The sequence below is a fragment of the Nannobrachium achirus genome, assembly GCF_963921795.1.
Source record: "Nannobrachium achirus genome assembly, chromosome: 8".
NCBI classification, from domain to species: Eukaryota; Metazoa; Chordata; class Actinopteri; order Myctophiformes; family Myctophidae; genus Nannobrachium; species Nannobrachium achirus.
Window position 1 is genome coordinate 69,180,857 of NC_137817.1, and position 14,375 is coordinate 69,195,231.

The window sequence follows — 14,375 nt, forward strand, 5'->3', positions numbered from 1 at the left end:
AATCAATCTCAGGAGCTGTTTCAGGTATGAAGAACTGCGACACCGCTCTCTGGGTCTGCTGTGTTCTTATATTTCGGGAATGTGTTTCTCCTCTCTCATGCTGTCTGATATCAGACACTCCACCATGTGATACAGAGAACGTTCGCCGACATACTCTGCAGTTCGCTTTATAAACGTCTTCACTGACGCTGTCAAGCCACGGGTTTGTTTCTTCCCACTCGCGTCTGTACCTTTGTAGGCGTCTGTCCTTTTTTGAGGCGGTGGAGTATTGTCTTCAGACGACATTTTTAAAGCGCGCGGTGTGCCTGATCTGCCTGGTGTAAGGAGGAAGTTCGACTGTAACTAGGCAACGGTGATTGACAGCGACATGCAGTGCATATGCAGACAGGGGCCGGGCTACTGGGCTAGCGGAGGGGAGAGGAGAGGAGAGGAGAGCGTACAGCCGCAGCGACTTTTGCTGTCTTTTCCTGTGTTTTATTTCATTCATTATTGTTAAATTCTGTGTTGAGGTTTGTGTGACAGACCTTTATGGGGCATTTGGTTAAATACGGAACAAACCGCGTTCCGTATTGGTTCAATACGGAACGCATCTTTTAATTGTCCAATACGGAACGATTCCGTATTATACGGAACGGGTGGCAACCCTAGCTACGGCCATAGTCAGCTGTCAGCCTTAAGCCCATAGCTATTAGCATGCAGGATGCAACAAGCTAGTTGACTGTTGACACTTTAACAACATATACCTGCAAGTGATGCTTGAGCCTCTCTTCTCATCTTCTTTCTTCTTTTCTCATTCCCCGATTGTTGTTGTCTCTTGGGGGGTGCCATGATGACAGTACAGGTCTAAGTTCCGTGGCGTACATCTCTCAAAACAATAACAAATGCACATGGTGCTCTCTAGTTTGGCCAGACAGCACTTGCAGGGCTGCGGGGGAGAGAGGAAGGGGGGCGGGGCCGCTTCAGCTCTGTGTGTGACAGCAGGCAGCAGCGTTCCCAATCTTTTTTGGCTCAGGGCACCCCTATAAATAGTATTTTCATCCGATGCACCCCTAAAATATATTCATAATTTTCACTCCCAGCTCCTTATATTTATGCCATATTTTAGTGATTGTGTTGCGAGGAAAACGTTGAGATAACAGCCATTTGGTTAGAACTGACTGAAAATAAAGTTTAAAATGATACTAAATATGCTTTTAAGTGTCCAAATAAATTCCAAATATTATCAAACAATCTCGCAGCACCCCTGGGTTCCCCGTCACCCACTTTGAAAACCCCTGCTATAGACCTTGGCCAGGGTGTGTTTGCTATAGCATTAAAACTTCTCAGTTACCTTAGAAGATAAAGGTGCTGCTTTGCGACAAGTCGACAAGAGGGCACACCAGTGTGCTCAGTGTGCATTTCCGAACGCACCCTCAGTCTCCAGGAAAGCACACATGCAGGCCGCGAGTTTAGAAACTCTACGCTTGCTAAGGGAAGGAGCGCTCGTTTTCAACAGCGTCGGCAGGTTAGCTACTCACCAGCGTCGGCAGGTTAGTTTTAGTGAGGTTAAGGTTAGGGTTAGGGTTAGGGTTAGGGTTAGAGTTAGGGTTAGGGTTAAGGTTAGAGTTGGGGTTGGGGTTAGGGTTAGGGTTAGGGTTAGAGTTAAGGATAGGTTTAGGTTTAGGTTTTGGTGCACCTCTGCCGCGGTCCAAGTGACTACAATGGAGCGCTTCCTACCTCCGGTTCAGCCAATCACAAGCTTCAAAAATGAGTGCGGGCGTGGTTTTCCCTTAGAAAGCGTAGAGTTTCTAAACTCGCATGCAGGCCAGGCCATCAGCAGCAGTGTCACATGCAGCCCAGAGGCTAACCTGTATTTACCCCAGCCTGCCTGTTATGAAGGCAGCTTGAAACGCTGGCCTTGTTACAACAGCTATCTGTTCACATGCTGCAAGAGAGTTTTTTTTTTTCTCTTTTCAAATAGAACAGGGGTCTTCAACAGGGGTCCAGGACCCCTAGGGGGTCCTCAGAGTTACTACAGGGGTCCTCCAAATCTTTGTGTGACAGAAACATTTTTTCAATTTTTTTTATATGCATGCACTAGAAGCCTATAGTGTCCATAGCCTAAGAACTTAAGCCAAAGATCTACAAGCTCACAACGCCTCCCGCTGCGAGGCGTTGTGAGCTTGTAGATCGGCTATTTTCGGCAAAGAGGTTTGGTGTAGAGGGGAAAAAGAGCAGACCAAGTACAGAGTGAAAGGTTTATTAAGTATTGACGGTTCAAGTGGTTAAATATCTGAAAACACAAATTGACATGAATCCAAAATACAATGATGATAATAATAGCTGTCAAACGATGAAACTATATGGAATCTATAAACAGGTTGTGGGGGTCCCTGCTTCATCTCTCTCTCAACTAAGGGGTCCTTGGCCTGAAAACGTTGAAGACCCCTGAAATAGAATATCACTTTTGACTCAATTACATTTCTAGGAAGTGGCAATACCAGTGTTTCTAAAAGTGGCTGCCGTGGCAACCTAGGGTGCTGTGATGCAAGTCCAGGGGTGCCTCCGAATAATTTGATAATATTTGGAATTCATCAATATCACTTCAGTAAAACAGACACTGTTCTTTTTCCATCTACCCCAACTCTCTTCACCAAAAATAGCCGATCTACAATCTCACAACGCGTCACATTGTGACGCGTTGTGAGCTTGTAGATTGGCTATTTTTGGTGAACCTTCCCCCCAGAATAGGGATGCTGGGGTTCAAGTGGTTAAAACATCAAGTATAAAGTTGTTTTCAGTCAGTTCTTATAGAAACGGATATTTCTCTGTGACATATCTCAGGTGGAAAGATTTACCTAGCGTAATATGATATAAGATTCTAATTTAACAACATAATTCAGGGGTGTCATGGATGAAAAAGTTATTTACCGGAGAGCCCTGGGTCAAACAGGTTTGAAAACCCTCGGACTATACTATTGAGGTACAATTAACACAGTTTATAATTAATTCATTTTTTTAAATGGTCAATTATTTTAACTGAATAATACAAATACTGGCCTGGTAAGTAAGTCCTTCTTCTAGCCACGTGGTGAGCTGGCGCCCTCTGCTGACCGTGCAGTGCTACTCTGAGTACAACCACTTAATCCTTCTCAAGGGTTATGAATGAAGTGCTTTACAGAGAGGTGTGGATCTGATTGAGCGAGTGGCAGGGTATGGATGGATAAGTTCTGTGATGTAGATAGGGGCAGGGCCATGAATTGCTCTATAAAGTAAAAGTGAGGACTTTGAAATGGATCCTGTAGTGCAGGGGTTTTCAAAGTGGGTGACGGGCACCCTGGGGTGCCGTGGCGGCAGTCCGGGGTGCTGCAAGATAATTTGATAACGTTTGGAATTTATTCGGCTTTATTAGGCTATTTAGTATCATTTTAAACTTGAAGTACAAAGTTATTTTCAGTCAGTTCTAACCAAAATGGCTATAATATATTGTTTTCCTTGCAGCATAATCGCTAAAATATGGTATAAATATATGGTACTGGGAGTGAAAAATAGGAATATAATGTAGGGCTGCCTCGGATGAAAAAAATATTTATAGGGGTGCCCCGAGCCAAAAAAGTTTGGGAACCCCTGCTGTAGTGTACCGGGAGCCAGTGCAGAGAGGCTAGAATGGGAGTGATTTGACATGACTTTTTTGATCTAGTAACCTGGCAGCAGCGTTATGAACCAACTGCAATCTGTCAATGGATGTTTTGTTGAGACAGGTAAAAAGTCAATTACAGTAATCTAGCCTGGATGAGATAAATGCATGGACGGACATTTCAAGTTCAGAGTGGGATATGTTGGTCCGGAGTTTTGCGATATTTCTGAGGTGAAAGGAACAAGTGCGAATGATTTGACATGATTGTCCAGGACAGTTATTACTGTTTCTATGTTGAATGAAGCAGGCTGGTTATGTTCAATGTGGAAACACATCATTCAACATAGTATTGCTGTCCAATGGACACCTGGTACTGTGTGTCCAAAATGGTGACTTTTGGGGAAATAAAATAGCGATACAACGCCTTGTGAGCTTAGTAGATCTAGATTTTTATACGTTTTATGCATTTCGAAAACGGCAGTGCGAAACAAATGGGACCTGCATAACGAGCAGCTTCTACTTCTGATACTATAGGGATAGTTCACCTATAGTTCAAAAATATATATCGTGGTTGTCGGATGGAAACCTTGGATGTCCAAAACCGTTTTGTATTTATCATCTAAAAGATGTACTAAACTAGTGAAAACAGCCGATCTACAAGCACGTTGTGTGCTTGTAGATCGGCTGTTTTCACTAGTTTTGTGCGACGGTCTTGTATGATGAAGCAGGGCTTTGCTTTACCAAAAAACGTACACATTTGAAACTTGTAGATACGAGGATTCTGCCCGACAGTGACGATAGAAAAAAGGAAAAATGGGGGTGAACTACCCTTTTAAGTACATTTTGACACAGATTTCTTTTTACTTTAACAGATCCGCACCTCTCTGTAAAAGGGGCGGCATAGCTCAGGGGTAGAGAAACTGGTATTAGAGCACGAAGGGTATAAATCCCGAAGGGTTCCCAGTTCGAATCCGGGCTCCCCCTGAGTTAATGTCGAAGGGTCCTTGGGCAAGACTCTGAACCCCTAATTGCCTCCGGTGAGTAGGTTGGTGCCTTGCATGGCTTCCTCCGCCACCGGTGTATGAATGTGTGTGTGAATGGGTGAATGTAATGCACAATCTATGTAAAGCGCTTTGGATTAAAAGCGCTATATAAATGCACCATTTAACTTGAGTAAATGTTTAATTCCTGACTTTTATTATGACAGAGTATTGCTACATTATTGATACTTCAACCTAAGTAAACATTTGAGTACTTTTCCCATGACTGCGTGTGAGTGTGCGTGCGGCGTGCGCGTGGCGTGCGTGCATGTGGAGGGGGTGTTATGATAATGAATGACAGTGGGGCTTCGGTGTGGGAAAGGATCTTCCCACACTGAAAGCCCATGTGGTTTTGTGACCCGAGCTGGAATAATTTATCACAGATGAAGAAATGCCCTGATCACAAGCATCTGTCATCTCCTGCACTCTGACGTTTGGATGGCTCAATTCTCACAGGAGCGCACGCACGCACGCACGCACGCACGCACGCACGCACGCACGCACGCACGCACGCACGCACACACACACACACACACACACACACACACGCACACACACACAGACACAGACACAGACACACAGACACACAGAGTTCACTTCAATTCAAATATGCTTTATTGGCACAACAAGGAATCACATATTTCCAAAGCTTGCAACAGAGTATTTCTACATCGCAGTATTGATACTTTTACGTAAGTAAAGAATTTGAGTACTTTTTCCACCACTGGATTGGAGTGTGCAGGAGTGCTGACTTGGTGTCTCAGATCACGAGCCCCACCCCCTTGTTTCCCCTATCCTGTACATACAGTGTTTTTATAACTGCAATGTTTTCGAATATTTTCTTTGCTTGCTATTTGTTATGTCCATGAATTGAATTCCAAGGACTTCCAACTTAAAAAAAGACCGTAAAAAGGTCTTATTTGGTCTGTTCCTTTTAGGCAGGGTGTTTAACTGTACTTGTACTGTACTACATTTCTATTGTATTGACTATTTGTACTGTTCTCCGTTGTTGTCAAATAACATTTTCAATCAATCAAAAAAACTTGCAATTTCCCATATTTGCAACTTTCTAGTTTAATGTTAAATTAGCTTTTTTTTTTTTTGAGAAATACAAACATTTAAAGGGATCCCTGGCTAATACGACAAATATGCCTTAATACATTATAATTGTCCTCTATAAATACAATGTAAAATTAAAAACACCTTAATTATTTTATTTCTTCTAGAAATAGCTAATTTTTCACTCAATAGGGGAAATGCCCGTCGCAAGTTGATGATGTCATAAATGTAATTTGTTATCTATCCCCATGGAATTTATGGCATGCATGTGAAAATAAAAACAAACGTAATACTTCCTTTGGTTAATATGAGCATCAAATCAATATTTTAAATGTGTTTGTGTTTTGTTTTTTTGCACATGCATGTCATAAAAATTACACATGACATTTATGACATCATCAACTTGCGACAGGCATTTCCCCTATTGAGTGAAAGATTAGCTATTTCTAGAATAAATAAAATATTTAAGGTGTTTTTAATTTTACGTTGTAGTTATAAAGGACAATTATAATGTATTAAGGCATATTTGTCGTATTAGCCAGGGATCCTTTTAAAAACATATGAATCAACTGAATTAAAATGTTAGTGGATGGAGTCTCCCACCGAGTGTCCCACCAAGACACAGCAACCAATGGGTGTGAAGAAGGGCGGGACAACGGGCAGACTTGACAAAGGGTGAATTATGGAGCAAACGCCAGTGATGTGATGCCAGCTGAGTCTCTCTCTCTCTCTCTCTCTCTCTCTCTCTCTCTCTCTCTCTCTCTCTCTCTCTCTCTCTCTCTCTCTCATTACAGTGTTAGAGATCTTACAGCTGGTGACAAAGCGGGACCTCTTCCTGGCCGACACCCACATCCTGGAGCTGGAGCAGGAGTGCAACGAAGCACTGGCCGCCGTCGCCACGCCGACCGACGCAGCGGCCAATCATGACACGGAGGAGGGCCTCGGTCCCGCCGGTGGGAGGGACAGCGTTCCAAGGTTAGGAGAGTTTGGGGATTTTTCATCATAGTTTCGTTTTAGTTACGTTTTGAACACGTTTCTTTTCCAATTCAGTAAGTTTTAATTTGTTTCTAGATTGGGTTTGCTAGTTTTTATTTGTTTTATTTGTGTGACAGCGCCTAGTTTTAGTTTCGTTTATTTATATTTAGTGCTAGTTTTTCTTTTTTTTTTTAGTTTTCATATTTTGTTTTTTTTGTCACATGCAGGATTCAAAAAGGTCAGAGTAAGTGGGCCTTTGTGTAATAAAAACTCAACAAAAGACACCATTTAAAAAATATATGTTCAGTTACTGTTGGTAACGAGAAAAACTAAAACTACGGTCATTTTGTCTAATTTCATTTAGTTTTGTAAACACACAATACAGGTTCATTTTTATTTATTTTTTTCAATTGTAGTTTTTGATGTTTGGTGGGTTTTCGTTAACTATAACATCTTGCAGCGTTCTCAGTCCCGCCGGTGGGAAGGACAGCGGCCGCCGCAAAGCCAAGGACGTGGAGCTGCTGTACGAGGCCCTGCAGAGGGAGCTGTGGAGCGTGGTTAGAGAGTCCCTGAGGTCCCCTACGGCGGGGCCCAACCTGGGCCTGGTGGTGCAGGTGAGTCCCTACCACTAGGGTGGGCCTGGTGGTGCAGGTCAGAGAGTCCCTGAGGTCCCCTACGGCGGGGCCCAACCTGGGCCTGGTGGTGCAGGTGAGTCCCTACCACTAGGGTGGGCCTGGTGGTGCAGGTCAGAGAGTCCCTGAGGTCCCCGATGGCGGGACCCAACCTGGGCCTGAGTCCCTATTGGGTGGGCCTGTTCAAGTAAGAGTAAAACATAGGTTTACTAAAGTAAAAGTAGACTATAATCGATTATAAGTACTTGAGTAAAAGTACTCAAAATTTTGGAATTGTGTAGTTGTTACTTTTTTGGTTTAATTTCTCTTTTGGGTGTTAAGCTAAAACGTGTGGGAACCACTGCTCTATAACGTTACCCACTGCCACGTGCACGGCGGTGCACTGAGCGCACTCACACGGAAAAAAAAGGAGTAATAATATCCCTCAAAAAGACAGAAAAAAAAGAGAAATGCGTGCACATGTCTTCCACGCACGTCTGAGGGGTGCCCTTTGATTTGGTGTGTAGCGCTACAGCCCTGGGGGATGTGATTCGTCGCTGACTTTGTTGATTCGTCGCTGACTTTGTTTTTTCCCATTTATTACAGGTGCTTAGGGATGGGACGATATGAAAATATCATATCATGATTATTGTGACAAAAGAAATCACGATTTACAATATTATCACGATAATCAAAATCCATTATCCTGGGGCGGAACATTTGCCAAAAAATTGCCTATCTACGAGCTTGTAGATCAGCTATTTTTTGGCAAAGACATTTGAGTACCTCAAATTAAGTACCTTTTACCAATTATAGAGCCCCACAGGGGGGTCCAGGGGAAAAATCCGCCTAAAATGTATGCCCAAATTGGAACAGTTGTGGACCCAAAACTACCATGATTGTGGCTACCTTTGACTCACCAAATGTCAGCTAACCCCTGAAAATCCACAAATGCAGTGTAAAAATCACATTTATCTTACCAAATTGTCCTGCTGTGATCACTCACCTAGGAAAAGATGATTGAAAAATACCTCCACCTATGGAAATGTTGCCTTCTGAATAGTGAATGAGCCTCAAGACCTCATTGAAAACATATATAGTGAATAGAGAAATTGTTCACCAAGGTGTCATCAATTGATAGGCAAAATTGTACGAATATATTCCAAACTATGTAAACTCTACAGATGTTTTAGTGAGAGTAGTGCTGTAATATTAGTAATGTTAAAGTATAGGGTGAAAAATGATAAAAACGAGTAACAATAAGTAGTAATAATACTGTAATATGAGTAATGTATGGATGAAAAGTACAATGGCAGCTGATTACTATGCTGTATCCCAGTGCATGACGGAGAACAATATCACGATACATTAAATCTCCACGATACGATTATCGTGAGTGTTTTTTTATCACGAAAAACGATAATATGGTGTATCGTCCCGTCCATTGACAGGTGCTCCAGCAGGAGGAGCAGGCGGACCGGGAGTGGGCGGTGAGCGAGCGCGCGGCCCCCGGGGGCCCGCGGCCCCGCAAGCTGAAGCAGCGCTGGCGGGAGGCGGTGGAGCAGGCGGCCGACGCCTCGCTGCCCCAGAGGGCGGAGCTGGTGGCCGGCGAGCTGAGCGCCTACCTGGACCGCCTCAGGGCCCGCACCGTGGAGGACCTGGGGGCCGCCAAGAGGAACGTGGTGCCCGTCTACCCCGAGGACTACACGCCCTTCCAGGTATGGGGGGCAGGGGCGTCACAAAGGGGGAAGGGGGGGGGGGGGGGGGGGGAGTGGGACTGAGTTACTAGGGCCCAAGGTGGAGGGGCCTTAATTATTTAGCTATTTTTGAAAAGTCGTGAAAATGTGTGCAAATCTTTGAATATAATGTATTTTTTAAACGATTTTTGAGAAGGGAAACATTGGAAGGATTTGAAATATTCAAAGACTATTCAAAGACTTGCACAAATGTTTTTTTTTTTTAAATAGCAGATCTACAAGCTCACTTGTAGATCTGCTATTTTTCAATAGTTAAAGCACAACATATCTATGTGGGACTGAGTTACTAGGGCCTAAGGTGGAGGGGCCTTAATTATTTAGCTATTGAAAAATAGCAGATCTACAAGCTCGCAGCGCGGCACCAAGTGCTACGCTGCAAGCTTGTAGATCTGCTATTTCACCGTTCATTTTGCATTCATCATTTTGATCTGTAGATCTTGAAACTTAGAGATACGAGGTTTCCACCCGACAACGACGATATGTATTTTTTAAGCGAACATTTCTTACTAAAATGTTGCTTCCGGGGGGTCCCTAGATATTTTGAGATGAGAAACATTGGAAAGATTTGAAATATTCAAAGACTTGCACAATTTTTTTTCAAAAATAGCAGATCTACAAGCTCGCAGCACGGCACTCTGTGCCGGGCTGCGAGCTTGTATATCTGCTATTTTTCAATAGTTAAAGCACAAAATAATGCGTAATTATGCGTTCCCAGTCTAAATGGGTTAAACCCCCTCCCCCTGTGAAGAACATTCACGGGGGCCCGCAGTGAATCCTTGTACCCAGGGCCCAGAATTTGGTGTGACACCCCTGATGGGGTGGGGAGGGAGCACCCTGGGCACGACCTGCGCTGTGCGTCGTTCCGGAAGTTGTAGCTAGGGTTGATACCCTCATAAAAACATGCAGTAATCCTGGTCTCTATAATGCCTCCCCCTGGCCAGCCGGGGCGCCAGGAACTGGTTGGAATAACGTGTTCCTTCCACGCGCTAGGTCCAAACCGGGGAAATCCCCCCTGTCAGGTGAAAAGAAACACCTTGGACTCCTCGTGCATAGAAGGAAGCATGAGGTCAGTCCGTTGTCTCCCCAGGCACGGCAGAGGGAGAGCAGAGCCCAGGATTACATAGGCAATTGGCACTGGGTGAAAATGGGTTACAAAATTGTGGGATAAAAATTATATATATATAAAAGAAATGATTTCTTTCTTTCCCATTAACTTTTGCAAACGCTTAACAGATAGCCAGCATTTTATAATTTGTGACCTTTGACCTTTGTCCAGGTGTATGTTCAGAGCTACCACCAGGCGGTTGCTAGGCGACTGCAAGCCATCACAGACGACCAGCTGCAAATCACCGACATCTACAGTCTGCTGGACTGGCTGTACAACATCTACAACAGGTACACACACACACACACACACACACACACACACACACACACACACACACACACACACTACAGTCTGCTGGACTGGCTATACAACATCTACAACAGGTACACACAGGGGCGTCACAAGGGGAGGGGGGAGTGGGACCAAGGTGGAGGGGCCTTAATGAGCTTATACTTTAGCTATTGAAAAATGGCAGATCTACAAGCTCACAGCGCGGCACCAAGTGCCGCGCTTTGAGCTTGTATATCTGCTATTTTTTTTAAATCTGATTTTTTTTGGCAAGTCTTTGTAGATATATTTTTTAAAAGCGAACATTTGTAACTCAAATATTTGCTGCTGGGGGGTCCCTGGAACAGCATATTTTAAGATGGGGGTATGTGGCCAAATACATTATCATTTTGGGGGTCCTTCACATGAAAACGTTTGAGCACCATTGACATAGAAACATGTTCCCAGTCTAAATGGGTTAAATCCCCTCCCCCTATGAAGAACATTCATGGGGCGCCAACAGTGAATCCTTGTACCCAGGGCCCAGAATTTTGTTGGGGAGAGTGTGTAGTGAAAGTTGTGTGTTTTGTCCTGTCTCCACAGGGACGTGTTGGGGACAGTGTGCATGACCAGTCCATTCAACCGCTCCCAGTTAACCCCTCTGTTGCCAGCCGAGACCGTGGACCGACTGGAGCTGGACTGCCTCAACTCTGTCAGGGTGAGACACCCCAAAATGTGTTTTTCATAAAATGTCCACTCAGGGAAGAAGGTTTCACTTTTTTTGTGGTTTCAAAACCCGAAATGCCATTGCCATCTAAACGGAAGGCACACATGATCTTTTATTTTCCCTAAATCTGCAAAGCAACTATTTTTTATTGTATTTTTTAGATATTCTTTTTGCTTTTTTTTGCCTTTATTCATATCGCTGATAGTAGAGACAGGCAGGACACAGTGGAGAGAGATCGGGAGAATGTTACCTAGTTTAGGCCATGGCTACACAGAGCTGGATATTTCTGAAGCTAGAATTGTTTTTGTGCTATTGGGCTTACAGCCACACAAAGCTGGATATTTCGGCTGCGAAGCTGGATATTTTTTAAACCGGATAAATAAGTGAAGACATTGAAAAATATCCGATTCACTGGATCTGTGTAGACAGGGAACCCGGATATCTCTGAAGACTTTACTGTGTGTGTGCTTGTTAGACCTAGATATCTTTGTCGTGTGGACCTAGATATATTTCTATGTGGATATCTGAAAAACCGAGATATGAAATATCCAGCTCCGTGTGGACCTAGATATTTTTCTATGTGGATATCTGAAAAACCAGGATATCTGAAATATCCATCTCCGTGTAGCCATGGCCATGGTCATATTTTGGTCATTTGGAAAGTTTTACTTTTAGTCCACTAAATCTACAGTTGATTTTGTCGTCAAAAATGTATTTTGGCAGGCCTTGATGGCGTCGCAAAGGCAGATTTTACACTTGGTTGCATGCTGAAAATAGCCGATCTACAAGCTCACAACACACCACGGCACTACGGTTTGTGAGCTTGTAGATTGGCTATCGTCATTCGTCAGAGCGCAACCAAACAACAAGGTAGTCACCAAACATTTTTCATCATAGTTTTAGTCGACAAAACACTGAATCAGACTCGTAGAAAGGTGTGGATGTGACAGTGGTGTAAAGTAACTAAGTACATTTACTTAAGTAATCTACTTAACTCTTTCTGTGCGAAAACCGAATAATCTCGGTTCTTTTTTCCATTCCAATACTAATTTTTTTAATCTATTTCGCTTACCCTGAGCTGCTAGTAGCGACGTGGGTGGTCCTGGCTCCTCCACCGCTTCCCAACGAGCCATTCTACTTGTCCCGATGATTTATTCCATTGAAAATGGTTTAGAAAAAAGTTTAGAGCCCCCCCAAAAAAACGCTGTTTCAGCAAGACGTATTAAGGATTACAAGAACCGACATTTTTCGGTTCCTTTAGTAAAATGAATTAAATAATCGGAGGCATCAACGAAGCCCCGGTCTAATTTAGCATCCTAGCACAAGGCCGCGATTCTGTTTACACGGCCCGTAATGGGAAGAAAAGGCCGCGCCACGCCGCCCACTCCAATAGAAAAACACATCTTTACAGCGGATTTTCTCCGGATTGTGTTCCGAGGCCAGCAGACAAGTTATTTTGGCGGCTGAATAACTTTAGATCGCTCTTCTAAAAAATTATATAGTCGATTGCTAACTGATAGCTAACTTCCTCCGGCTCGCTAGCATAGCACTCATTCGAGTGAAAAGCCAAGCCAGTTCAGGCCAGTTCAGGCTAAATGTGTGTAATCTCTGTGTTCATGTCAAGGTGCAGGTTTGTCAATATACAATGTCCATGTATTTGGCAGATTATCACAGTGTTTGCTTATTTATATCCATAATAATACATGTTTCCCTTAAAAACCTGCACTATCCACACCTTTCATACAGATTTAATTTCTTTGCTAAATAGTTACTATATCGATTTTAAATCATTGAATCGAATCGCATCGTATCGCCATTCGCCAAGAATGAACCAATATCGTCCATGTATCGTATCGTCAACCATGTATCGTGATATGTATCGAATCGCTACAATATTATTCAAAAATTACCCTACAAAAACAAATATGTTGCTACATACTGTACATGTACTGTAATACACTAAATAGTGTTCCTGGCCTGAATTGGTTAAAATGTGTCGTTACACCCCTAGAGCATAAGTAACCCAAGCTTATTGAATGCGTCCCAATGTACTTTAGTAAGGTTCCAGCTGTGTTCCCAGGCTAAGGTGACCACAGAGCTGTCTCAGGTTCTGGACGAGGAGGAGAAGAGATGGATGGAGACTCTACATATCGAAGAATACCACATCACACTGGCCAAGACTGTTATACAGGTACGCACACGCACACGCACGCACGCGCACGCACGCACGCACGCACGCACGCACGCACGCACGCACACCTCCTGAGCCACTGCCGCCCCAGTCAGACTGTTGTCCCATGCTGTCTGTCACTGTAGTCCTCACTATAGCACAGCTGTGGAGTGAGACTAGTACGGTTTATTTGATCTCACCCTGTGTGTGTGTGTGTGTGTGTGTGTGTGTGTGTGTGTGTGTGTGTGTGTGTGTGTGTGTGTGTGTGTGTGTGTGTGTGTGTGTGTGTGTGTGTGTGTGTGTGCGTTTGTGTGTTACAGAGGTTGCAGGTAGATTTGGAGCGTTCGGCAGCCATTAACAGAAGCCTGGGCTCCAGAGTGGCTCAGTGCAGCCTCAATGGACTGGCAGACTTTCTATACAGGTACACACACACACACACGCACACGCGCGCACACACACACACACACACACACACACACACACACACACACACACACACACACACACACACACACACACACACACACTCACTAGTGGGCCTAGTATAGAACCCAGAGGGACTGTGTTCAACAAAGAACATGCTTAAAAGGTTTGTTTCAAAAAAGCGGTACAGTGTTATTATTCAAAGTTAAGTGTTTTTCTTTCCAAATCAAGATAGCCTAATGATGAATAATGATATAACTACTGTATCTGTAGCTGTGCTGTAAATCAAATAGAATTGTGACCTAAAAATGGAAAGTCGAATCGTGGAGTAGGTATATTGTGACATCCCTAAGCATCAGTGAAGACCAATTATATGAAGATAGGTTGAAAATTGTCCTTTAAGTGGTAAAACATTTCAGTGGTAGCAGAGAATTAGAATTCATTGCTTCCTTAACTGTATTTTGTTTCCTTGTCTATCTTTTAGGCATATCATTGAGTGAGTTTTTACTGTTTGTATTGCTATGTGCTTTTGAATGTTTGTGTCATGGTGTTGGCGACACTGCAAATGCTGTTATCATGGGCCAGGCCTCCCTCCAAAAACACATCTTGTAGTCTGAACACG

The 14,375-nt window shown here is 43.6% G+C and overlaps 1 protein-coding gene across 1 annotated transcript in view; it reads left to right on the forward strand.

The window, feature by feature from the left end:
* Nucleotides 1–14,375, forward strand: part of LOC308290399 (exocyst complex component 3-like protein 2) — a 158,449-nt gene that overhangs the window by 131,239 nt on the left and 12,835 nt on the right. Inside the window, exons 6-12 of the mRNA XM_080732214.1 lie at nucleotides 6,510–6,690; nucleotides 7,160–7,304; nucleotides 8,753–9,019; nucleotides 10,335–10,453; nucleotides 11,037–11,151; nucleotides 13,241–13,351; nucleotides 13,651–13,751. Of these exons, the coding sequence (XP_080588340.1) occupies nucleotides 6,510–6,690; nucleotides 7,160–7,304; nucleotides 8,753–9,019; nucleotides 10,335–10,453; nucleotides 11,037–11,151; nucleotides 13,241–13,351; nucleotides 13,651–13,751 (1,039 nt within the window). The remainder of the gene's footprint in view (nucleotides 1–6,509; nucleotides 6,691–7,159; nucleotides 7,305–8,752; nucleotides 9,020–10,334; nucleotides 10,454–11,036; nucleotides 11,152–13,240; nucleotides 13,352–13,650; nucleotides 13,752–14,375) is intronic.